At 41.8% G+C, this 25,473-nt stretch overlaps 3 protein-coding genes across 5 annotated transcripts; all 3 read right to left on the reverse strand.

The window, feature by feature from the left end:
- Positions 1-3,161: 3,161 nt before the first annotated feature.
- Positions 3,162-4,488, reverse strand: LOC112345168 (cinnamoyl-CoA reductase 1-like). Its single transcript, XM_024671403.1, has 6 exons — positions 4,316-4,488; positions 4,101-4,267; positions 3,859-4,041; positions 3,633-3,795; positions 3,389-3,578; positions 3,162-3,345 (listed from the first exon to the last, which is right to left on the reverse strand). The coding sequence occupies exons 1-6, from the start codon at positions 4,422-4,424 to the stop codon at positions 3,171-3,173; spliced, it is 987 nt and encodes a 328-aa protein (XP_024527171.1). The 5' UTR covers positions 4,425-4,488; the 3' UTR covers positions 3,162-3,170.
- A 6,757-nt stretch (positions 4,489-11,245) lies between these two features.
- LOC112345167 (cinnamoyl-CoA reductase 1-like) lies at positions 11,246-12,645 on the reverse strand. 2 transcript variants are annotated; one of them, XM_024671402.1, is made up of 6 exons: positions 12,485-12,645; positions 12,270-12,436; positions 12,028-12,210; positions 11,802-11,964; positions 11,558-11,747; positions 11,246-11,505 (listed from the first exon to the last, which is right to left on the reverse strand). In XM_024671402.1, exons 1-6 carry the CDS (start codon positions 12,591-12,593, stop codon positions 11,340-11,342), a joined length of 978 nt encoding a protein of 325 aa, XP_024527170.1. In that variant the 5' UTR covers positions 12,594-12,645; the 3' UTR covers positions 11,246-11,339. The 2 variants fall into 2 exon arrangements, with proteins under 2 accessions (XP_024527170.1, XP_024527169.1); XM_024671401.1 differs by having other exon boundaries at positions 11,246-11,514.
- An 11,379-nt stretch (positions 12,646-24,024) lies between these two features.
- LOC9652526 (cinnamoyl-CoA reductase 1) lies at positions 24,025-25,421 on the reverse strand. Of its 2 annotated transcripts, none has more exons than XM_024671399.1 (6): positions 25,257-25,421; positions 25,042-25,208; positions 24,800-24,982; positions 24,574-24,736; positions 24,330-24,519; positions 24,025-24,286 (listed from the first exon to the last, which is right to left on the reverse strand). In XM_024671399.1, exons 1-6 carry the CDS (start codon positions 25,363-25,365, stop codon positions 24,112-24,114), a joined length of 987 nt encoding a protein of 328 aa, XP_024527167.1. In that variant the 5' UTR covers positions 25,366-25,421; the 3' UTR covers positions 24,025-24,111. The 2 variants fall into 2 exon arrangements, with proteins under 2 accessions (XP_024527167.1, XP_024527168.1); XM_024671400.1 differs by having other exon boundaries at positions 24,025-24,277; positions 25,257-25,418.
- Between the last annotated feature and the right edge of the window lie 52 nt (positions 25,422-25,473).

The raw sequence follows: 25,473 nt of genomic DNA on the forward strand, positions 1-25,473 counted from the left end.
GTTATAGTTTTCCCAATTATATAAAAAGGATGCATTCTCAACTAGATTTCATACATATTTTGGATTTGCAACAGAACTTTAAAGAGTATAAATCTGGTATGTTGCATTATTATATTGTACTATTTTAATCTATGAATGGTGTTTTTTGTATTGTGTATAAACCTAAATTATAGGCACATGCTCTAAATGTCATTGAGGAGTATTTGTATATATGGCTAAAACTGAACTCATATTGAGAATCAAAACTATGTCATTGAAGAATTATCAATACTAACATCAACTAACACTGAAGATTTGACAGACTATTAATATGCTATAGTATATAAATATATATAGATGCTATAGATATGCTATAGTATTTAAATTCATTTGTACATTGTTATTATTCTTCTTATTACTCTCCTTAAATTTCAATTTATGTTTCACTATAGATTTTTATAATTAGCATAAGGAAGATAGAGAACTCCAAAACCTATAAAGAAGGATGAAGAACATTGAGGTAAGATAAGTTTAAAAACATGAATAAGTACTTTTTCAAAAACTAAATGTCACAAAGCATATTACAATGGATTTATTAGAATTATAGTTGACTTAATGGAGAATAGAGACAAAAAAGCTGACTAATTGGATGAAGACAAAAAAATTATCTTGAAGAAAACCAAAGGCAAAAGTAAAATAGAAAATAGTGATTATTATTTAAAAATGAAAAAGTGTTTTAATTATGGAAAAGCTTCAAAACACTATAAGAGGATTCATGAGAAACTCTAAACACATATCTATTTAATAATTCTCTAATTTAAATTCAATTCTTCATTAAATGTTTGTTCACCTATATTAGGTGTTAATTAAGATTTGAAATAAGGCTTTAGTTTTCATTCACTTGCATTTCTCTTTGCCTCAATAATTTGATTTTTCTTTCTCTGGAAAAAAACATTTAGACCACACTCAACTTAATTCATAAACAGCAACATTAGACAATTATTTTAATCCTTTAGACTTTAAATTTTAAATTGTTGATATCATTTACATTTCAAAAGCTTGAGAAGCCTGTAACTCTTGTGAGCCTCACTAATCTAGCATTATCAAGTTTGTGAATGATGCAAAGATTATGTAGTAGACAAACACAAACCACACACAAAAGATTCTTCAAGGTGGTATCATTAGTAGAGATCTGGCCAATTGTTGGAAAAATTTAGAACAAATGAAAATTTGCTATATAGATATTTGACATTATCTGTATTATACAGCTAGGAGGTCTAGAGGTATAAGCACTTTTAGCAAGTGGAGCCAACATAAACAAATACATGTAGGACTTTTTATGTTGGGGCTGGATTCTGCCACCATGGATGATGGCAACCAAATGGGTTGTAGCTAAAGTTGGCATTAGAAGAACGTAGACACATAGTCTTCTGTCTTTTCACAATTGAGCTTGTGAAGGCAACTGTTCCAAACCCTAAAACATGTACCCTTATATTTCTCAAGCTTTACTATGATTTGCCCTACTATTTAGCTGTGAAAAAATGTTTAAGAGCAGGATGAGAATCTCTAAATCTATTCCATGTTGAGATCAACATAAACTAGCAGATTGGTGATCGGAGAGGCTACAGTTGAAAAGGTCTTTTCAAAGGACAAAGGCAAGAAAAAAATAATGAGTGGGTATTTTGAAGAATATTGCTCCCAGCCAGTGGAAGAGTGAGAATGGATTTGGATGAAGAGGAATGAGGGGTCTTTTCTCCAGAAGTCTGGTGAGCGATGAGAAGCTTCTTTTGCCATTTCTCCTTTCGTCTCTCCCTTATGTTGGGCATAGGCTTGCCCAAAGCTCTCATCCATATAAATACCCTCGCCGTCTAACATCCTGCTTCCAGTCTAAAACCCTAAAATAAATAAAAGTTCTAGGGTATGCAGGTGCTCTTGGACCTCGACCGGACGCTTGTTCGCCTCGATCGCGGCGGCAAACACTCTGCCGGTGGCGATTCCTACGCGCCGCTGCATGGATGCCGCGAGTTTCTACTCGCGCTCAGCCAAATCCCAGGTATGAGCGTCAGCTTCTTCAGCTTCGGCCCGGAATCGCGAAACCCGCTGCTCGTTGCAAGCCTCCTGGCCGACATTTTCCCAGCATGCACAGCAGGAGGCCTCAAGGATTGCAGTGTCTTCTCGCAGAACCATCTCTACCGGGTGGACGGATTCACAGTGGGATCTCCCACGGCGATCGAGGTGGACATGGAGCAAACCATCATGGTGGACGACATGGCTTGCTCGGTGTGCGCTCCAGGAGAGGAGAGGAACTTCTTGCCAGTTTACAGTGGAGAGTTCCAGTTCACAGGGGCTGGAGCTGCGTATCCGTGTGGGATCTTCCAGGTGCGAAGAGACAACAGCCTTGTCCGTGTGCTGGGGATGATCTTGTGGTGCATCGAGGCCTCCAAGGAGCGAGATGTGAGCCTGGTGGAGGCTCTCACGGTCTTGCAGTGGGATTTGGAGCCGAGCACGTACCGGCACAGGCAAACCAACAGCGAGAGGATCTATAGCTTGGGTCTGGCGGCGATGAGACGCTTCAATCCAGAGATCGAGCTGCTCACGGAGAAGCAAGGATTTTTGCCGTGGTCGCCGCCGCTGGCAGTGCTCAATCCTGCGTCCCAAGCGCTTTCGTGGTACCGCCACTTTGGCTTCGATGAGGAGCAAGTGAGGAGGGTTGTGAGCAGCGGAAGATTGGTGGCGTGGAGAGAAGAGTTTGCATCAAGATCAAAACCACAGGTGACAGTCGTCGAGATTTTTGGTGGTTTTAGCCTCAGTCTTCCTCGAGAACTTTCTGACCAGGCAACCAAACGTGTCTCGAGTGATATCGTGAATTATAGACTGGAGAAACACAGCAACATCGAGCTAGCTTGTGCGGCACCCGGACGATTTAAGCTTCGGTTGAAGGCTTTGAGACTATGCGACTTTGATGAAGCATGATATTCTTGTGCTCTTGGAGTTTTTGTTCTTGGTTTTGGTGGGTTCTTTATTTGGGAGTGTAGATCTCAGTCTCTTCAAGCAAGTTCTTTCACACCTAAAGACTTGGAGCCAGTAATCTGTACAGAGAGAATAACACAAATAGGAACTTGTTTCATTTTCCAGGACACAAATTGAAGTCCTTATATGGGAGATCCGATGTTTCTAATCTCTCCGGTAAATCAGATGGCTCTTAACAGTCCCTTGTTTAGCATGTCGGAAACAGTGTCAAACAGCATCCGTTCCAATGGTATGTCAAACTCAGTGATTAGCCCCAAGAGCTTCTCTCTTCCCAGATTGTCGGGACGGATTCCCGATTGGTTCCAAACGCTCGTCTCAGCAACGCACCTAGAGTTTCTAGCTTTATAGATATCGGCAGAAAGGAACTAGAGACGCTTACTCTTTTGGATATGGAAGCTGCGGGAACTTGGCCCTGAGAATCTTGATAATCTCGCTGTTGGACACAACCGTTTCCACGCAGAGATAGCGGCCCGAGGCCTCCTCCTTGTTCATGGCCAGAATGTGAGCTTTCGAGACGTCCCTCACGTCCACAACCGGAATGGAGGAATCGCGGTAGCTGCTTTCATGACCTGGGGAAACAAGACACATCGATCAGGCTTCTGAAGCATTTTTAAAGCACAAACCATCCACGAAAGCCTTCAAGACCGCACTGCTGAGATTCAGCGTTGGCTGGAGCATCGGGCCAAACACGTACGAGGGGCAGATCGTGATGAGGTCAAGGCCGTACTCCTTGGAGAGACTCCACGCTAGCTTCTCAGACTCCGTCTTGGCTAAAAGATACCATTGCTTGAAACAAGAGTCTCAGTGAGTACAACACAGTAACTTTGTCGAGGGTGAGGATAAGTTTACCTTGAGCTTTGTACAGTAGTCAGTATCAGACCAGCAGCTCTCGTCGACAATTCTTTCCGCAGGCCGATTTGGATCGAACATCACCGCAGCCGCGGACGACGTGACAATGACCCGTTTGACCCTCTCCTGTGCGCAGGCCTTCAACACGTTGCGAGTGCCGGTGATTGCTGGCACCAAAACATCCTGGGACTCAAAAACACAGTCAGCCTTATCCAGAGAAAAGAAATGAAATAGGAGACTACCTCTGGATTCTCAGTCGATGCGGTTACAGGGCAAGCAGTATGGAACACAACTTCACAGTCCTGAATCGCGTCAGCGATTGAGTCATAGTCGAGCACATCAGCCTTATGTAGTTTTAGTCTCTCGCTTCCATCCAGTTGCTTTAGATGTCCACACTTAGTGCTGTCATCTGAAAGCCACCATCACTAGATCAGGAACAAAGACAACAAACCAGAACCTGGATCGCGGACAGTGCCATGAACTGAAAAGCCCTTGTTAAGAAGATCACGAACAATCCACGAAGCAATGAAACCACCAGCTCCAGTCACGCAAATCGCCTTGCCCATTCGGACTGAGTTCCTGCGATCAATGGAGACGAGGAACAGAGTCCCCTGCCTGTGATTTATTCGAAGACTACGTTGCGCGTGCGAAACTTGTCGTTACCTGTTTTACTTGACTGCAAGGAGAAAATTTTGGCTGAAGAGAAGAAGCTCTTTGAGCACTCGCATTATGTCCAGAGAATATGTCCAACTTACGAAGCCAACCAACTCTGAATTTTGCGCAGCGGCCGTCACGTCATGCTTATTAAGGGTTAGGGCTAGGGTAAGGGCGCCTAATAATAGAAAGGGATATTAAAGTAAGCATAATCGAGAAACAGCTAGTTACCCTTGACGGGCCCACCATGTCATTAGGCCTTCAGTCAAGATAATATGCTCTCAACCGCGAAATGTCCTAATATTTTTTATTTTCTTCCTTGATCCGCAAGGAGGAGATTCACGAGTAGGCAGCAAGCAAAGCGATGGCGCTGCCGCGAACAAAATGCAGCTGGGCGGGGGCGCCATCCCTCTATTCTTGCCAAAGCAATGTAAGTACACTGCATATGTTTGATTCTTTCATCTTTCTCGCCTGCCCCTGATTGTGCTTCTTGTCACAGGGACAGGGCGGAGATCGAATTGCGAGTGGAGGACCACAGCATCCGCCTCAAGCGGGAGATTGTGATCGAGATTCCCAAGAAGGAGCTCATCTCCAAGCTCTGTTCTTCCATTATCGGTCAGGGTACTAGATTGCATAGCATTTTGGTTTATAAGACCCCTTGCCTTTTCAGCGCATCGGGATGATTTTCTGCTGCTTTGTGACAAGCTGGAGCAAATAACCGCCTTGCAGTATCGCTCTAGACAAGAGAATCTCACTATAAGCTACAGCATCTGGTCTACTGTTTCAAGTTTTCTTCTCTTTCATTGAAAGAACATTGCAGGATGTCTATGAGCTCTTCAATTCTGTTGGCAATGTCAAGAAGCTGGAAAGCTTTTCTGAAGCCCAAGTCAAGGAAAGTCAGGATGGATTTCTAGAGCTTTTATCTGACATAAGTGTCTCTCACTTTTCCTGCTATGGTTCAGTGATTATAATATAGACAAGCTCTCAGGCCATGGACAAAAGTAACTTCAAGGCTTTGAGCACGCAAGAGTTGAAAGTGGCAACCTCCAGTTAGTATCTGTTACATTTGACCATGAAAAATCAAGATGTGATTTGACGTTTTAGTTGAGGATACATTACATTTTCACTAGTGTTTATTATCCACAGTCAAATGGTTTGGTGAAATGGCTTATTTAAACTTTCAAAAAGATGATCGTGAAGTAAATGAATTTTCAACATTCAGATTAAGATGGTTATTTACTGTCTCTTTGGTATGCGTATTTATAAGGGTGTAAAGTTTTATTGGTGTTTCACCATATAAATTCCTATATAGTTATAATCCAATACTACCAACAAAGTTGGGTTTACCTTAGGGATTGCTGTGGGCTACCAATGCTAAGTTATGGGATCAGTATTTGACAAGCATTTTTCCACTTGTTTGAGTAAAATCTGCCAAACACCTAAGCTGTGTACAAGTGGGACAACAACAATAATATAACTCCCATCATCATCCACCTATAGAATACAAAGTGGATGAATTAGTATTTGTTTGTTTTCTCAATATTATGGTATGTGTTTATCTAAAAGGCTTCTTGCTTAGTGGAAAGGTTTATATCGAGTGTTGTAATAAATTGGATTGCAAGTTTATGTGGTTTGGCATGACATCTAGCAGATCGATCCTCCAGAAATTATGTATATGCAGTAGCTAAAACACTTTGTATAAAGAGATCAAAAATAATTAACACCACCTACAGTTCTATCAATGCCTCCTCCTGATGTTCCTTTGGATCCCAACCCATCCACGAGAGAACCCTAATGGTCTTCCATCATTCCGAGAAGAGGGAGTGATGTGAGGTCCAAGTGTATAGCTATAATGCCATATATTAATATGAGCTTTGTGAGATTTTGGTAGTCATCATATTAACTTCAATCTTGACCACTTGTTATTGTATATAAGCTAGGGTTTTTAAGCTAATTGATACGCATACTTTTTGTACTCTCTTTCCATATTCCCTGCACTCACAATTTAAAAATATTTTTATCTTTATTAGTATAAATAAATTCTATACCTAGCTATTCCATACAGAGAAACATAAACTCTTGTGATACAATCACCTTAAGATTTCTTCTTCTGTGAATTCAAGGTTTGGTTTGGGAGATAAATCTGATAACTATTCGCCTGTGCATCGTGCATAAACAGCCCCTTGAAAAAACGAGTGTAGCAATGCTTATCATTGTTAACATTGTCCAATGACCATCACAAACCAATGTGCCACTTTACATTGATGTGGAAAGCTAAAGGTTAGTAAAGTTTTTGATATTACTTGGATGTTAAAATGTTTTAAAGATAACTTACCATTTTTTAAACAATTGATTCTCTGAATAGAATTTAGTTAAAAGTGGGATCTAGAATAATTATTTGAAAAAAGAAATTGATTGTTAAGCCTTGTAATGTTGTAAATTCATATTAAAAGTACTTTAGCACATTTTAATATTCTAAAGGGTCTCACTTTTCCTTTCCATGGTGAAATAGTCATTAAGTAATCCTTAGGACTGTCATATATAAATTTAGCATATATATATTTTTGTGGTTTTGTTTCAATAACATTCTTATAAAACTCAACTACATCAAAAAGTTTACCACTATCTGCCTCTTTGAAACCTAGATTCATATAAACATGTTAATATGAATGGAATGATGTATTATCATATTTGTGTATGATATTTTTAAGGATTTCTCAACATAATTATTATAACAGGGGATGGAGCAACATTTAAGTCATAACAATCATTGTGACTTTTACAACAAAATTCTAGAACAATTTTGTATGATTTCACAGAAGTGTTAATGAATTCTGTAAAATTATATTGGTGTTCCCACTTTGTGCTGATATTGTTAAGTAACTTTGATCATGCTAAACAAAGCCACAGAATTCCTCAAAAAGCTACTCCAAACCCTTCTCCTTTTTGTTCTCATTTCTGATGTTAAAAAGAATTAAGACTAACTATAGAATATGGATATATGCTTGAAGGGCATTTGTTTCATCTAATATGCCTACTCTAGCAAATGCAAAGTTCACTCTATTAAAAAATTTGCATCTAGCTTGACAAAAAGTGGTAATAACGGAAGGCCTCCCAAGACAATACAAATCTGCAATCCACGAGAAAATATAAAAATTAAAGCAATAGTGCTTGAGCCAAGAAATCTACAATCAACTTGCTGAAGTATGTCTTTCCATGCAGTGGAATTGCATTGGGGATATATGTGTTTTCTCCTCCATCTAAAGTTGAGTTCTTGAAAACAAACAGGCCTTGTATTGGAGATTTGTGATAGGAGGATAGAAGTGTTCAATGTCATTATTTTGGTTTCATGCATCTTGATGTCTCAAACTGCTCGATCCTACACCTTCAAATTTAATGTTTTTTTAACCAATTGTTATGTAATAAAAATTGCTATATAAGTAAACAATATTTACTAAGTAGTCACTAGTGCCAAGAAATAGGGAAAAAACTTTTAAAAATGAAAAAAATTGTTATTTATTCCTCTCTCTCTAAATCTACTTGATGTTTTAAAATCTTTATTGAATATAGCTATTGTGAAAGTTTCTTTTTGTTACGCTCATTTAATGCACCAAGATTTTATACCATTCTTTCATGAAGGATTTAGTTCACAACCAAATTCTCATAAATTTAATTTACTTTCTTAATAAGTTTTATTGTAATTTATCCCATTCTCATAACCAAGTTCAATAGATTCTTTAACAGTTTATCTCACTCTCTTAACAAATAGTTTAGCCCTTTTAACTGGTAGTTGGGGCAATTTTTTAAGCAAGTGGGATTTAACTGCTCAATCTAAATTGTGAAAGAGAGAAATAAATCGAAAAGAAAGTTTCAAAAGATAAAAAAGTTTTAACAAGAAAGCAAAGGAAGAAGTATAAGTAGTAAAGATAAAATAATCAAAATTTTCCCTAATTTTAATAATGGCTTAGAAAATAATTAAATTGTTGGAAGAAACAAATATATGTGTGTATCTCTATTTCTAATTTTTTATTGTAACATTGAGCTAAGATAAGAAGAAACAACAAATATATGTGTAAATCTCTATTTCTATTTTTTTATTATAACATTGGGGTAATATAAGTTTTAAAAAAATGAATAAGTACTTTTTCAAAAACTATATGTCACAAAGCATATTATAATGGATTTATTAGAATTATAGTTGACTTAATGGAGAATAGAGACAAAAAAGCTGACTAATTGGATGAAGACAAAAAAATTATCTTGAAGAAAACCAAAGGCAAAAACAAAATAGAAAATAGTGATTATTATTTAAAAATTAAAAAAGTGTTTAAATCATGGAAAAACTTCAAAACACTATAAAAGGATTCATGAGAAACTCTAAACACATATCTATTTTTTAAATCACTAATTTAAATTCAATTCTTCATTAAATTTTTGTTCACCAAATTCTTCATATACTAGGTGTTAATTAGGATTTGAAATAAGGCTTTAGTTTTCATTCACTTGCATTTCTCTTTGCCTCAATAATTTGATTTTCCTTTCTCTAGAAAAAAAAAAACATTTAGACCACACTCAACTTAATTCATAAACAGCAACATTAGACAATTATTTTATTCCTTTAGACTTCAAATTTTAAATTGTTGATATCATTTACATCTCAAAAGCTTGAGAAGCCTGTAACTCTTGTGAGCCTCACTAATCTAGCATTATCAAGTTTGTGAATGATGCAAAGATTGTGTAGTAGACAAACACAAACCACACACACAAGATTCTTCAAGGTGTTATCATTAGTAGAGATCTGGTTAATTGTTGGAAAAATTTAGAACGAATGAAAATTTGCTACATAGATATTTGATATCATCTGTATTATACAGCTAGGAGGTATAGGGGTATAAGCACTTTTAGCAAGTGGAGCCAACATAAACAAATACAGGCTGGATTCTGCCACCATGGATGATGGCAACCGAATGGGTTGTAGCTAAAGTTGGAGACAATACATAGTCTTCTGTCTTTTCACAATTGAGTTTGTGAAGGGAACCGTTCCAAACCCTAAAACTTGTACCCTTAACACTCTATTTCTCAAGCTTTACTATGATTTGCCCTACTTAGATCTAACTTCTATTTAACTACAGTGAAAAAATGTTTAAGAGCAGGATGAGAATCATCTAAATCTATTCCATGTTGAGATCAACATAAACTTGCAGATTGGTGATCGGAGAGGCTACAGTTCCAAAGGTCTTTTCAAAGGACAAAGGCAAGAAAAAAATAATGAGTGGGTATTTTGAAGAATATTGCTCCCAGCCAGTGGAAGAGTGAGAATGGATTTGGATGAAGAGGAATGAGGGGTCTTTTCTCCAGAAGTCTGGTGAGCGATGAGAAGCTTCTTTTGCCATTTCTCCTTTCGTCTCTCTCTTATGTTGGGCATAGGCTTGCCCAAAGCTCTCATCCATATAAATACCCTCGCCGTCTAACATCCTGCTTCCAGTCTAAAACCCTAAAATAAATAAAAGTTCTAGGGTTATTGAGCATGCAGGTGCTCTTGGACCTCGACCGGACGCTTGTTCGCCTCGATCGCGGCGGCAAACACTCTGCTGGTGGCGATTCCCACGCGCCGCTGCATGGATGCCGCGAGTTTCTACTCGCGCTCAGCCAAATCCCAGGTATGAGCGTCAGCTTCTTCAGCTTCGGCCCGGAATCGCGAAACTCGCTGCTCGTTGCAAGCCTCCTGGCCGACATTTTCCCAGCATGCACAGCAGCAGGAGGCCTCAAGGATTGCAGTGTCTTCTCGCAGAACCATCTCTACCGGGTGGACGGATTCACAGTGATCAAGAGGCTCCGGGATCTCCCCACGGCGATCGAGGTGGACATGGAGCAAACCATCATGGTGGACGACATGGCTTGCTCGGTGTGCGCTCCAGGAGAGGAGAGGAACTTCCTGCCAGTTTACAGTGGAGAGTTCCAGTTCACAGGAGCTGGAGCTGCGTATCCGTGTGGGATCTTCCAGGCGCGAAGAGACAACAGCCTTGTCCGTGTGCTGGGGACGATCTTGTGGTGCATCGAGGCCTCCAAGGAGCGAGATGTGAGCCTGGTGGAGGCTCTCACGGTCTTGCAGTGGGATTTGGAGTCGAGCACGTACCGGCACAGGCAAACCAACAGTGAGAGGATCTATAGCTTGGGTCTGGCGGCGATGAGACGCTTCAATCCAGAGATCGAGCTGCTAGACACGGAGAAGCAAGGATTTTTGCCGTGGTCGCCGCCGCTGGCAGTGCTCAATCCTGCGTCCCAAGCGCTGGTGCTTTCGTGGTACCGCCACTTTGGCTTCGATGAGGAGCAAGTAAGGAGGATTGTAAGCAGCGGAAGATTGGTGGCGTGGAGAGAAGAGTTTGCATCAAGATCAAAACCACAGGTGACAGTCGTCGAGATTTTTGGTGGTTTTAGCCTCAGTCTTCCTCGAGAACTTTCTGACCAGGCAACCAAACATGTCTCGAGTGATGTCGTGAATTATGGACTGGAGAAACACAGCAACATCGAGCTAGCTTGTGCGGCACCCGGACGATTTAAGCTTCGGTTGAAGGCTTTGAGACTATGCGACTTTGATGAAGCATGATATTCGTGTTCTTGGAGTTTTTGTTCTTGGTTTTGCTGGGTTCTTTATTTGGGAGTGTAGATCTGTCTCTTCAAGCAAGTTCTTTCACACCTAAAGACTTGGAGCCAGTAATCTGTACAGAGAGAATAAACACAAATAGGAACTTGTTTCATTTTCCAGGACACAAATTGAAGTCCTTATATGGGAGATGGTAGACCCGATGTTTCTAATCTCCGGTAAATCAGATGGCTCTTAACAGTCCCTTGTTTAGCATGTCGGAAACAGCGTCAAGCAGCATCCGTTCCAATGGTATATCAAACTCAGTGATTAGCCCCAAGAGCTTCTCTCTTCCCAGATTGTCGGGACGGATTCCCGATTGGTTCCAAACGCTCGTCTCAGCAACGCACCTAGAGTTTCTAGCTTTATAGATATCGGCAGAAACGAACTAGAGACGCTTACTCTTTTGGATATGGAAGCTGCGGGAACTTGGCCCTGAGAATCTTGATAATCTCGCTGTTGGACACAACCGTTTCCACGCAGAGATAGCGGCCCGAGGCCTCCTCCTTGTCCATGGCCAGAATGTGAGCTTTCGAGACGTCCCTCACGTCCACAACCGGAATGGAGGAATCACGGTAGCTGCTTTCATGACCTGGGGAAACAAGACACATCGATCAGGCTTCTGAAGCATTTTTAAAGCACAAACCATCCACGAGAGCCTTCAAGACCGCACTGCTGAGATTCAGCGTTGGCTGGAGCATCGGGCCAAACACGTACGAGGGGCAGATCGTGATGAGGTCAAGGCCGTACTCCTTGGAGAGACTCCACGCTAGCTTCTCAGACTCCGTCTTGGCTAAAAGATACCATTGCTTGAAACAAGAGTTTCAGTGAGTACAACACAGTAACTTCGTCGAGGGTGAGGATAAGTTTACCTTGAGCTTTCTACAGTAGTCAGAATCAGACCAGCAGCTCTCGTCGACAATTTTTTTCGCAGGCCGATTTGGATCGAACATCACCGCAGCCGCGGACGACGTGACAATGACCCGTTTGACCCTCTCCTGTGCGCAGGCCTTCAACACGTTGCGAGTGCCGGTGATTGCTGGCACCAAAACATCCTGGGACTCAAAAACACAGTCAGCCTTATCCAGAGAAAAGAAATGAAATAGGAGACTACCTCTGGATTCTCAGTCGATGCGGTTACAGGGCAAGCAGTATGGAACACAACTTCACAGTCCTGAATCGCGTCAGCGATTGAGTCATAGTCGAGCACATCAGCCTTATGTAGTTTTAGTCTCTCGCTTCCATCCAGTTGCTTTAGATGTCCACACTTGGTGCTGTCATCTGAAAGCCACCATCACTAGATCTGGAACAAAGACAACAAACCAGAACCTGGATCGCGGACAGTGCCATGAACTGAAAAGCCCTTGTTAAGAAGATCACGAACAATCCACGAAGCAATGAAACCACCAGCTCCAGTCACGCAAATCGCCTTGCCCATTCGGACTGAGTTCCTGCGATCAATGGAGACGAGGAACAGAGTCCCCTGGCTGTAATTTATTTGAAGACTACGTTGCACGTGCGAAACCTGTTTTGCAAGGAGAAAATTTTGGCTTATGTGGAGCTTGACGACAAGAAGCTCTTTGAGCACTCGCATTATGTCCAGAAAATATGTCCAACTTACGAAGCCAACCAACTCTGAATTTTGCGCAGCGGACATTGACCGTGACGTCATGCTTAAGGGTTAGAAGGGTTAGGGTTAGGGTAAGGGCGCCTAATAATAGAAAGGGTATTAAAGTAAGCATATTCGAGAAACAGCTAGTTACCCTTAACGGGCCCACCTCACATGCCCTAATCCACGTCACGAACTCAAATGTAGAGCCCTAATATTTTTTATTTTCTTCCTTGATCCGCAAGGAGGAGATTCACGAGTAGGCAGCAAGCAAAGCGATGGTGTTGCCGCGAACAAAATGCAGCTGGGCGGAGGCGCCCTCCCTCTATTCTTGCCAAAGCAATGTAAGTACACTGCGTATGTTTGATTCTTTCATCTTTCTTGTCCACCCCTGATTGTGCTTCTTGTCACAGGGACAGGTCGGAGATCGAACTGCGAGTGGAGGACCACAGCATCCGCCTCAAGCTGGAGATTGTGATTGAGATTCCCAAGAAGGAGCTCATCTCCAAGCTCTATTCTTCTTATCGGTCAGGGTACTAGATTGCGTAGCATTTTGGTTTATAAGACCCCTTGCCTTTTCAGCGCATCGGGATGATTTTCTGCTGCTTTGTGACAAGCTGGAGCAAATAATTGCCTTGCAGTATCGCTCTAGACAAGAAAATCTCACTGTAAGCTACAGCATCTGGTCTACTGTTTCAAGTTTTCTTCTCTTTCATTGAAAGAACATTGCAGGATGTCTATGAGCTCTTCAATCCTCTTGGCAATGTCAAGAAGCTGGAAAGCTTTTCTGAAGCCCAAGTCAAGGAAAGTCAGGATAGAGTTCTTGAGCTTTTATCTGACGTAAGTGTCTCTCTGCTACAGTTCAGTGATTATCATATAGACAAGCTGTCAGGCCATGGACAAAAGTAACTTCAAGGCTTTGAGCGCGTAAGAGCTAAAAGTGGCCACCTCCAGTTAGTATTTCTTCCATTTGACCACGAAAATCAAGACGTGATTTGACGTCTTAGTTGGGGATACACCACACTTTCACAAGTGTTTACCATCCACAATCAAATGGTTTGGTGGAAGGATTTAAACTTTCAAAAAGATGATCGTGAAGTATATGAACTTTCAGCATTCACATTGAGATGGTTATTTATCGTTTCTTTAGTATGCATATGTTATAAAGGTATAAAGTTCTATTGGTGCTTCACTATATAAACTTTTATATTGTTATGATCTAATGCTACTAACAAAGTTGGGTTTACCTTTGCGATTGTTATGGGTTGCTGATGCTATGTTGTGGGATTAGTATTTGATGAGCATTCTTCCACTTGTTTGAGCAAAGTCTGCCAAACACCTGGGCCGTGTACAAGTGAGATAACAACAATAATACAACTCCCATCATCATTCACCTACAGAATACAAAGTGAATGACTTGATGTTAATCTGTTTTCCCAATATTATGGTATGCGGTTTATCTAAAAGGCTCCTTGCTCAATAGAAAGGTCTATATAAAGTGTTACAACAAGTTGAATTGAAAGTTTATAAAGTTCAACATGACATTTAACAAGTCGATCCTCCAAAAATTATGCATATGTAGTAGTTAAAACGTTTTGTATAAAGGGATCAGGAATAATTGGCACCATCTACAATTTTACCAATGCCTCCTCTTGATGTTCCTCCAAATCCCAACCCATCCATAAGAGAACTTTGATGGTCTTCCATCATTCTGCGAAGAGGGAGTGATATGAGGTCCAAGTGTATAGCTATAATACCGTATATTAATGTAGTAAAATTTTAGTAATTGTTAGATTAACTTCAATCTTGACCACTCACTATTATATATAAGCTAGGTTTTTGGGCTAATTGATATACACATTTTTTGTATTCTCTTTCCATATTCCATTGCACTCACAATCTAAAAACATTTTTATCTTTATTAGTATAAATAAATTCTATACCTAGCTATTCCATATAGAGAAACACAAACTCTTGTGATATGATCACCTTAAGATCTCTTCTTCTGTGAATCTAGGGTCTGGTTTGGGAGATAGATGTGATAATTGTTCATCTGTGCATCATGCATAAACAGCCCCTTAAAAAAACGAGTGTAACAATGCCTATCATTGTCAACATTGTCCAATGACCATCACAAACCAATGTGCCACTTTACATTGATGTGGAAAGCCAAAGGTTAGTAAAATTTTTGATATTACTTGGATGTTAAAATGTTTTAAAGATAACTTAGCATTTTTTAAAAAATTAATTCTCTTAATAGAATTTAGTTAAAAGTGGGATCTAGAATAATTATTTGAAAAAAGAAATTGATTCTTAAGCCTTGGTAATGTTGTAAATTCATATCAAAAGTACTTTAGCACATTTTAATATTCTAAGACATCAACTCTACGGGGTCTCACTTTTCCTTTCCATGGTAAAATAGTCATTAAATAATCCTTAGGACTGTTAGCATATATATTTTTGTGGTTTTGTTTCAATAGCATTCTTATAAAACTCAACTACATCAAAAAGTCTACCACTATCTGCCTCTTTGAAACTTAGATTCATATAAACATGTTAATATGAATGGAATGATGTATTATCATATTTGTGTATGATATTTTTAAGGATTTCTCAACTTAATTACTATAATAAGAGATGGAGCAACATTCGAGTCATAACAATCATTATGACTTTCACAACAAAATTCTAAAACAATTTTGTATGATTCTACAGAAGTAATGATTTCTGTAAAATTAAATTGGTGTTCCCACTTTGTGCTGATATTGTTGAGTAACTTTGATCATGCTAAACAAAGCCACAGAATTCCTCAAAAAGCTATTGCAAACCCTTCTCCTTTTTGTTATCATTTCGGATGTTAAAAAGAATCAAGACCAACTATAGAAGATGGATACATGCTTGAAGGGCATTTGTTTCATCTAATATGCCTACCCTAGGAAATGCAAAGTTCACTCCATTAGAAAATTAGCACCTAACTTGAGAAAAGGTGGTAACAATAAAAGGCTTAGTGCTTGAGCTAGGAAATCTACAATTGGCTTGCTGAAGTATATCTTTCTATACAGTGGAACTGCATTGGGGATGTATGTGTTTTTTCCTCCATCTAAGGCTAAGTTCCTGAAAACAAATAGGCCATGTATTGAAGATTTGTGATAGGAGGATAGAAGTGTTCAGTGTCATTATTTTGGTTTCATGCATCTTGATGTCTCAAGTTGCTTGATCCTACACCTTCAAATTTAATGTTTTTTTAACCAATTGTTATGTAATAAAAATTGCTATATAAGTAAACAATATTTACTAAGTAGTCACTAGTGCCAAAAAATAGGGAAAAACTTTTTAAAATGAAAAAAAATTTATTATTTATTCCTCCCTCTCTAAATCTACTTGATGTTTTAAATTTTTTATTGAATATAGCTATTGTGAAAGTTTTTTTTTGTTACCCTCATCTAATGCACCAAGATTTTATACCATTCTTTCATGAAGGATTTAGTTCACTACCAAATTCTCAAAAATTTAACCTACTTTCTTGATAAATTTTATTGTAATTTATCCCATTCTCACAACCAAGTTCAATAGGTTCTTTAATAGTTTATCTCACTCTCTTAACTATTAGTTTAGCCCTTTCAACTGGTAGTTGAGGCTTCTTCTTTTTGCTTTCTTGTTAAAGCTTTTTTATTTTTTGAAACTTTATTTTTTATTTATGTCTCTCTTCCACAATTTAGATTGAGCAGTAACCCCACTTGTTAAGAAAATAGTATAAGTAGTAAAGATAAAAACAATATCAAAAGTGGATAAAGAATTTAATATATTCAAATTAAGATATTAGGGGATTTTTCAAAAATACTCCCCAAGTACAAGAGAATTTATTTGTTGTCAAATTTTTCCCTAATTTTGATAATAGCTTAGAAAAAAATTAAATTTCTGGAAGAAATAAATATATGTGTGTATCTCTATTTCTAATTTTTTATTGTAACATTGAGCTAAGATAAGTGGAAATAAAAAATATATGTGTGTATCTCTATTTCTAATTTTTATAATTGTAACATTGAGGTAAGATAAGAATAAAAAAATGAATAAGTCCTTTTTCAAAAACTAAATGTCACAAAGCAATATTATAATGGATTTATTAGAATTATAATTGACTTAAAATGAAAAAAGTGTTTTAATCATGGAAAAACTTCAAAATACTATAAGAGAATTTATGAGAAACTCTAAACACATATTGTGAGGGCCAAGTGTACAGCTACAATATCTATTTTTTTAGTCACTAATTTAAATTTAATTTGTGAGGGCCAAGTGTACGGCTACGATGCCGTATAAATATTAGCGTAGTGGGATTTTGGTAGCTATCGGATTGGTTTCAATCCGGACCACTCGCTCCTGTATATAAGCTAGGGCTTTTGGGCTAATTGATATGCACATTTCTGTATTCTCGTTCCATATTCCATGCACTCACATTGGTGGAGGTGAGGGGCACGTTTGATTGTCCCTAGGGAGTGCTTGGATTTGGGATTTCGGTTTAGATCTAGCTTTTGCATTGTCTAGATGTAGCTTTTTCCATTTCCTTTCTTTTGTTCTTTTCTTTCAGGATTTTGGTTTAGATCTAGCTTTTTGCATTGTCTAGATCTACCATTTCTTTCCAGCTTTTTGTCATTTCTCTTCTTTTGCTCTTTCTTTTTCGTTCATCTTCATGGCCGATCTGCAATCTCCTCCTTTGACTCTAGAGCAGCAGTTGGTTCAATTGCTTGATGCTATGCACTTGCAATTAAACAACCAAACTCAATTGATGGCGGCATTCACGGCACGTGGTCCAATTCCTCTTGCTCTTGGTGCCAATCCTTGCGTTCGGCCGGAGTTCTTTCGTGGGAATCCTGGGGATGATGTGTACCATTGGTTCGATCACTTCACGGTGATTGCCATATATCATTCTTGGGATGATGCTCGACGTTTGCGTGAGTTTCCCACGTGTCTCCAAGGGATGGCGTTGCAGTGGTACAATGGATTGAGTGCGGCCACTCGTGGGGATTGGAGTGTTCTTCCGGACGTCTTTAAACGTGCCTTCGGACATGCCGACGATTGTGACGATGCCTTCCAACAATTGCATCGTCTTCGCCAAGGGCCATCTGAGTCGGTGATGCAATTTGGCATTCGTTTTCGAAGTCTTTTGCTTCGTGCAGAGCCTAATATGTCGGAGCGGATCAAGCTAGGAATGTTGTGGCCAGCACTTCGTCAAGATCTTGTTGGCCTTGCGCATGCACTTGCTCCTACCACCCTTGACGATGCTCTTCGCTTGGCACAACGTTATGAGACGTCGCCTCTTCCACTTCTTGCTACACATCCTTCAGCTCCACTTCCTATGAGTGATGGTCCTGTTCCCATGGAGGTTGATGCTGCTGCTACTCGAGTCCAAGGACAAGGGCGAGGACGTGGTCGTGGCCGTGATGTTCGCTGCTGGGCGTGTGATGAAGTTGGTTATACTTATCGGCGTTGTCGGTGCTTTCCGGATTGGCGACCTCCATTTCCTGGGTGGAGACCTTGGCGTCAGCAATGTCCCGTTGGTGCTGCTGCGGTGGAAGGTTTGGATACCGAGGTGCATTCGGGAAACGAAGAGTCGCACAAGTAATGGAGGGACCTTGCGCGAATAAGTTAGTGACCCCTCCATCTTTCTTTCGAGAGTATCATCAAGGGGTTCGCTCAGCACCGGTTCATCCAGTGTTTACTTTCCAAGCTCGTTTTTATAACAAGAGGTCTCCTATTCTTCTCTCCGTGTTGGTTGATACAAGTTCGAGTTTATCTTCTATTGCTCGACTTGTTGCCACACGTTGTCGTCTACACTTGCGTCGTGTGGCAGATCCAGTTTTCATTCTTTATGGCAACGGCCATACACATGCATGTGCACAAGATGAGGCGGACCTGGTTGTGCGTGTGGGCGATCTCGAGCTTGAGTTGCAGTCGTTGCGGGTGGTGCCGAGTCAAGCTTTTGACCTCATTCTTGGTATGGATTGGTTGCAGCACAATCATGCCAAGTGTGACTTTGAGGCTTCTCCCCCTTGTCTCATACTTCCTTATGTTTCATCCATTCCTCTCACTTCTGTACCTCTTCGTCCCTCTACTTCTACCTCTGCTTCCATTACTTTTGTTCCCCCACTATTTCCTCTTGTGTTTCCATTTTGTTCTGCTCTTCCCTTTTTTGATCCCTCCGATGATCTTTGTGTTGCAGCTGTTGACCAGCTCATAAAGGAGTATTCTGATCTCTTTGAATTTGACCTATCGTCTGGGGCCAAGATTGCCACACGTCATCCCATCCCAACTGGGGATGCTCGTCCAATCAAGGTTCCTGTTCGTCGTCGGTCACCCAAGAAGATCAAGATTTTATGTGCAAACATCAAGGAAATGTTGGAGAAGGGTGTTATTCGGAAGTCGCGGAGTCCTTGGGCATGTGAACCTCATCTTGTGACGAAGCCTGATAGGAGTATTCGTTTCTGCATCGACTATCGTCCGTTAAATGAAGTGACGATCCCGGACGTGTACCCTCTTCCTCACACTGCTGATCTCTTGGATCATCTGGGGCGAAGTCGTTGGTTCACCAAGCTAGATCTTGCTTCTGGGTATTGGCAAGTACCGATGGCCGAAGAAGATATTCCTAAAACTGCTTTTCGTACACCATTTGGTTTGTACGAGTTCTTGGTGATGCCGTTTGGTTTGAACAATGCTCCAGCAACTTTTCAGCGGATGATGGACGAAGTTCTTTGCGATATGCCGGAGGTGACGGCTGACTTCATTGATGATGTCTTGATCCACTCGGAGGGGACGTGGGAGGAGCACGTTCGTGATGTTTGTAAAGTGTTGGATCGGCTACGTGACGTTGGTTTAAAGCTGAAGCGGTCAAAGTGCGTGTTTGGGTCCAAGGACACAACTTATCTTGGGTACCGTATTTCTCGTGAGGGTTTGCAAGTTGATCCTGACAAACTTGTGGTTGTTCTAAAGTTCCCTACTCCGAAGTGTGTGAATGATGTGCAGCGCTTTTTGGGTAAGGTGCAGTATCTCGGTCATTTTGTGGATCATTTTTCCGATCGCACTACACCATTGCGAGCGTTGCTGAAGTCATCAACGTCATCTTTCATCTGGTCTTTGGATTGTGAGCGGGTGTTCGTGAATCTCAAAGAGCTATTGACGACTCCTCCGGTTTTGGCATATCTTGACTACACTCGATCTTTAATTTTGTGCGTGGATGCTTCTGACATTGGTCTTGGAGGTGTGTTGATGCAAGAGAGCTCGAGTGTGCCTGGTCAGCGCCATCCCATTGCATACATAAGCCGTACATTACAACCAGCGGAGATGAACTTCTCCACAATGGAGAAGGAGTGTTTAGCAGCAGTCTGGGGTTTCGAGAAACTTCATGCATATCTACATGGTTCTCGGACGTTACTTGAAGGTGACCATGCTGCTGTTACTTCATTATTGAAGTGGAAGAACTTGGTTGGTCGTACGGCTCGATGGGCTTTGAAGCTTCAGATATATGATTTCGATGTTGTTCATCGCCTAGGGAGTTCTATGGCTAATGCTGATGCCCTTTATCGAGCTCCTCTTCCTTCTCCACTCACTTCTTATGTTTCTGACGAACCTGTTGTTCCAGCATCTGTGGATTTTCTAGATGAGGATTCTGTGCCGTCGGCAGTTGCTGTCCTTGACGTTCAGTGTCCACAGGGTGCAGAGCAAGATCTACCTTCTCTTGATGAGGTTCGTGAGGCTCAAAAGATTGAGCCGTGGATTCGAAGGCTTCGAGATGGGTTTGAGAATTCTGCATCACTTGCTGATGACTTGCCTTTCCGGCATTTACATTCTCAATATCGCCTTGAAGATGGCCTTCTTTATTTTATGGAGACGGATCCTGATGATCATTTACGGCTGGTGGTGCCTTCGGTGTTTATTCCGCGGTTTCTCCATGCCTACCATGATTCTCTTGTTCTAGGTGGGCATATGGGACACCGTCGTGTCACTGAGAAGCTGCGCAGATCTTTCTATTGGCCAGAGATGCGACGTGATATTATCCGGTATGTGCGTAGCTGCGTTTGGTGCCAAGCTCATAATACTCCCCCTTGTGCTACGGAAGGACAGTTGGAGTCAATTGCAGTTTCTCGTCCGTTTGAGTTGGTGGCATTTGATCTTATGGGACCTTTTCCACGATCGACTGCTGGCAATGAGTATATTATTATTGCTTCTGACTATTTGATTCGTTGGGTGGAAGTTGGTGCTCTTGCTAGTGCCTCTGCAACTGCTGTTGGATACTTCCTCCTCAATCGAGTGGTGTTCCAGCATTCTTGTCCAGAGCGGATTCTTTCGGATAATGGTCCTGCATTTATGGTTGAGGTATTTCATGTTTTGACATCTCGGTTGGGGATACGCCACACTTTTACGAGTGCTTATCATCCACAATCAGACGGTCTGGTGGAACGACTCGTTCGGACATTCAAAGGGATGATTGCGAAGTATGTGAACTTTCAGCATTCGGATTGGGATGGTTATTTGCCGTCTCTTCGGTATGCCTATGTCACAGGGGTGCAGAGTTCTATTGGTGCTTCACCATATAAACTTCTATATGGTCATGATCCAATATTACCAACAGAGCTGGGTTTACCTTTGCGATTGCCATGAGCTCCTGATACTAGGTCATGGGATCAATATTTGACAAGCATTCTTCCACTTGTCCGAGCAGAGTCTGCTGAACACTTAGGCCGCGTACAAGTGGGACAACAACTGCGCTACAATTACCATCATTGTCCACCTATGGAGTACAAAGTGGATGATTTGGTGTTAGTCCGTTTTCCTCATCTTACGGTATGTGGTTTATCTAAGGGGCTCCTTGCGTAGTGGAAAGGACCGTATCGGGTGTTGCGGCAAGTTGGACCACAAGTTTATAAGGTTCGGCATGACGTTCAGCAGGCCGATCCTCTGGAGATTGTGCATGTGCAGCAGTTAAAACGCTTCATACAAAGGGATCAGGAGCAATTAATACCGTCTACAGATCCGCCGATGCCTCCTCCTGACATTCCTCCAGATCCCGGCCCGTCTACAAGAGAACCTTGACGGCCTTTCATTATTTCGAGAGGAGGGGATGATGTGAGGGCCAAGTGTACGGCTACGATGCCGTATACTAATATTAGCGTAGTGGGATTTTGGTAGCCGTCGGATTGGTTTCAATCCGGACCACTCGCTCCTGTATATAAGCTAGGGTTTTTGGGCTAATTGATATGCACATTTCTGTATTCCCGTTCCATATTCCATGCACTCACAAATTCTTCATTAAATTTTTTTTCACCAAATTATTCATATATTAGGTGTTAATTAGGATTTGAAATAAGGCTTTAGTTTTCATTCACTTGCATTTCTCTTTGCCTCAATAATTTGATTTTCCTTTCTCTAGAAAATAAAAAACATTCAGACCACACTCAACTTAATTCATAAACAGCAACATTAGACAATTATTTTGTTCCTTTAAACTTCAAATTTTAAATTGTTGATATCATTTACATGGCAACTAAATGGGTTGTAACTAAAGTTGGCATTAGAAGAACGTAGACAATACATAGTCTTCTGTCTTTTCACAATTGAGGGAACTGTTCCAAACCCTAAAACATGTACCCTTAACACTCTATTTCTCAAGCTTTACTATGATTTGCCCTACTTAGATCTAACTTCTATTTAGCTACAGTGAAAAAATGTTTACAGGATGAGAATCTCTAAATCTATTCCATGTTGAGATCAATATAAACTAGCAGATTGGTGATCGGAGAGGCTACAGTTGAAAAGGTCTTTTCAAAGGACAAAGGCAAGAAAAAAATAATGAGTGGGTATTTTGAAGAATATTGCTCAGTGTGTAACTCCAGCCAGTGGAAGAGTGAGAATGGATTTGGAACGAGGGGTCTTTTCTCCAGAAGTCTGGTGGGCGATGAGAAGCTTCTTTTGCCATTTCTCCTTTCGTCTCTCTCTTATGTTGGGCATAGGCTTGCCCAAAGCTCTTTGCTTCTCATCCCTCGCCGTCTAACATCCTAAAATAATAAAAATTCTAGGGTTATTGTGCATGCAGGTGCTCTTGGACCTCGACCGGACGCTTGTTCGCCTCGATCGCGGCGGCAAACACTCTGCCGGTGGCGATTCCTACGCGCCGCTGCATGGATGCCGCGAGTTTCTACTCGCGCTCAGCCAAATCCCAGGTATGAGCGTCAGCTTCTTCAGCTTCGGCCCGGAATCGCGAAACCCGCTGCTCGTTGCAAGCCTCCTGGCCGACATTTTCCCAGCATGCACAGCAGGAGGCCTCAAGGATTGCAGTGTCTTCTCGCAGAACCATCTCTACCGGGTGGACGGATTCACAGTGGGATCTCCCACGGCGATCGAGGTGGACATGGAGCAAACCATCATGGTGGACGACATGGCTTGCTCGGTGTGCGCTCCAGGAGAGGAGAGGAACTTCTTGCCAGTTTACAGTGGAGAGTTCCAGTTCACAGGAGCTGGAGCTGCGTATCCGTGTGGGATCTTCCAGGTGCGAAGAGACAACAGCCTTGTCCGTGTGCTGGGGATGATCTTGTGGTGCATCGAGGCCTCCAAGGAGCGAGATGTGAGCCTGGTGGAGGCTCTCACGGTCTTGCAGTGGGATTTGGAGCCGAGCACGTACCGGCCAACAGCGAGAGGATCTATAGCTTGGGTCTGGCGGCGATGAGACGCTTCAATCCAGAGATCGAGCTGCTAGACACGGAGAAGCAAGGATTTTCGCCGTGGTCGCCGCCGCTGGCAGTGCTCAATCCTGCGTCCCAAGCGCTGGTGCTTTCGTGGTACCGCCACTTTGGCTTCGATGAGGAGCAAGTGAGGAGGGTTGTGAGCAGCGGAAGATTGGTGGCGTGGAGAGAAGAGTTTGCATCAAGATCAAAACCACAGGTGACAGTCTTCGAGATTTTTGGTGGTTTTAGCCTCAGTCTTCCTCGAGAACTTTCTGACCAGGCAACCAAACGTGTCTCGAGTGATATCGTGAATTATGGACTGGAGAAACACAGCAACATCGAGCTAGCTTGTGCGGCACCCGGACGATTTAAGCTTCGGTTGAAGGCTTTGAGACTATGCGACTTTGATGAAGCATGATATTCTTGTGCTCTTGGAGTTTTTGTTCTTGGTTTTGGTGGGTTCTTTATTTGGGAGTGTAGATCTCAGTCTCTTCAAGCAAGTTCTTTCACACCTAAAGACTTGGAGCCAGTAATCTGTAGAGAGAGAATAAACACAAACAGGAACTTGTTTCATTTTCCAGGACACAAATTGAAGTCCTTATGGTAGACCCGATGTTTCTAATCTCTCCGGTAAATCAGATGGCTCTTAACAGTCCCTTGTTTAGCATGTCGGAAACAGTGTCAAACAGCATCCGTTCCAATGGTATGTCAAACTCAGTGATTAGCCCCAAGAGCTTCTCTCTTCCCAGATTGTCGGGACGGATTCCCGATTGGTTCCAAACGCTCGTCTCAGCAACGCACCTAGAGTTTCTAGCTTTATAGATATCGGAAGAAAGGAACTAGAGACGCTTACTCTTTTGGATATGAAAGCTGCGGGAACTTGGCCCTGAGAATCTTGATAATCTCGCTGTTGGACACAACCCTTTCCACGCAGAGATAGCGGCCCGAGGCCTCCTCCTTGTCCATGGCCAGAATGTGAGCTTTCGAGACGTCCCTCACGTCCACAACCGGAATGGAGGAATCGCGGTAGCTGCTTTCATGACCTGGGGAAACAAGACACATCGATCAGGCTTCTGAAGCATTTTTAAAGCACAAACCATCCACGAGAGCCTTCAAGACCGCACTGCTGGAATTCAGCGTTGGCTGGAGCATCGGGCCAAACACGTACGAGGGGCAGATCGTGATGAGGTCAAGGCCGTACTCCTTGGAGAGACTCCACGCTAGCTTCTCAGACTCCGTCTTGGCTAAAAGATACCATTGCTTGAAACAAGAGTCTCAGTGAGTACAACACAGTAACTTCGTCGAGGGTGAGGATAAGTTTACCTTGAGCTTTTTACAGTAGTCGGTATCAGACCAGCAGCTCTCGTCGACAATTCTTTCCGCCGGCCGATTTGGATCGAACATCACCGCAGCCGCGGACGACGTGACAATGACCCGTTTGATCCTCTCCTGTGCGCAGGCCTTCAACACGTTGCGAGTGCCGGTGATTGCTGGCACCAAAACATCCTGGGACTCAAAAATACAGTCAGCCTTATCCAGAGAAAAGAAATGAAATAGGAGACTACCTCTGGATTCTCAGTCGATGCGGTTACAGGGCAAGCAGTATGGAACACAACTTCACAGTCCCGAATCGCGTCAGCGATTGAGTCATAGTCAAGCACATCAGCCTTATGTAGTTTTAGTCTCTCGCTTCCATCCAGTTGCTTTAGATGTCCACACTTGGCGTTGTCATCTGAAAGCCACCATCACTAGATCTGGAACAAAGACAACAAACCAGAACCTGGATCGCGGACAGTGCCATGAACTGAAAAGCCCTTGTTAAGAAGATCACGAACAATCCACGAAGCAATGAAACCACCAGCTCCAGTCACGCAAATCGCCTTGCCCATTCGGACTGAGTTCCTGCGACCAATGGAGACGAGGAACAGAGTTCCCTGGCTGTAATTTATTCGAAGACTACGTTGCGCGTGCGAAACCTGTTTTACTTGACTGCAAGG

This window comes from Selaginella moellendorffii, unplaced genomic scaffold (genome assembly GCF_000143415.4).
Source record: "Selaginella moellendorffii unplaced genomic scaffold, v1.0 SELMOscaffold_7, whole genome shotgun sequence".
Classification (NCBI taxonomy): domain Eukaryota; kingdom Viridiplantae; phylum Streptophyta; class Lycopodiopsida; order Selaginellales; family Selaginellaceae; genus Selaginella; species Selaginella moellendorffii.

Bases quoted from the DNA above. Each gene is read 5' to 3' on its own strand.
- LOC9652526 (XM_024671399.1), bottom strand. From the start codon at position 25,365: ATGGGCAAGGCGATTTGCGTGACTGGAGCTGGTGGTTTCATTGCTTCG. The intron at 25,209-25,256 runs GTTCTGGTTTGT...GGTGGCTTTCAG, and splicing joins TGGCACTGTCCGCGATCCAG to ATGACAACGCCAAGTGTGGA. The intron at 24,983-25,041 runs GTAGTCTCCTAT...TTTGAGTCCCAG, and splicing joins CATCGACTGAGAATCCAGAG to GATGTTTTGGTGCCAGCAAT.
- LOC112345167 (XM_024671401.1), bottom strand. From the start codon at position 12,593: ATGGGCAAGGCGATTTGCGTGACTGGAGCTGGTGGTTTCATTGCTTCG. The intron at 11,965-12,027 runs GTAAACTTATCC...TCTTGTTTCAAG, and splicing joins ACTACTGTAGAAAGCTCAAG to CAATGGTATCTTTTAGCCAA. The intron at 11,515-11,557 runs GTAAGCGTCTCT...CTATAAAGCTAG, and splicing joins CAGCTTCCATATCCAAAAGA to AAACTCTAGGTGCGTTGCTG.
- LOC112345168 (XM_024671403.1), bottom strand. From the start codon at position 4,424: ATGGGCAAGGCGATTTGCGTGACTGGAGCTGGTGGTTTCATTGCTTCG. The intron at 4,268-4,315 runs GTTCTGGTTTGT...GGTGGCTTTCAG, and splicing joins TGGCACTGTCCGCGATCCAG to ATGACAGCACTAAGTGTGGA. The intron at 3,796-3,858 runs GTAAACTTATCC...TCTTGTTTCAAG, and splicing joins ACTACTGTACAAAGCTCAAG to CAATGGTATCTTTTAGCCAA.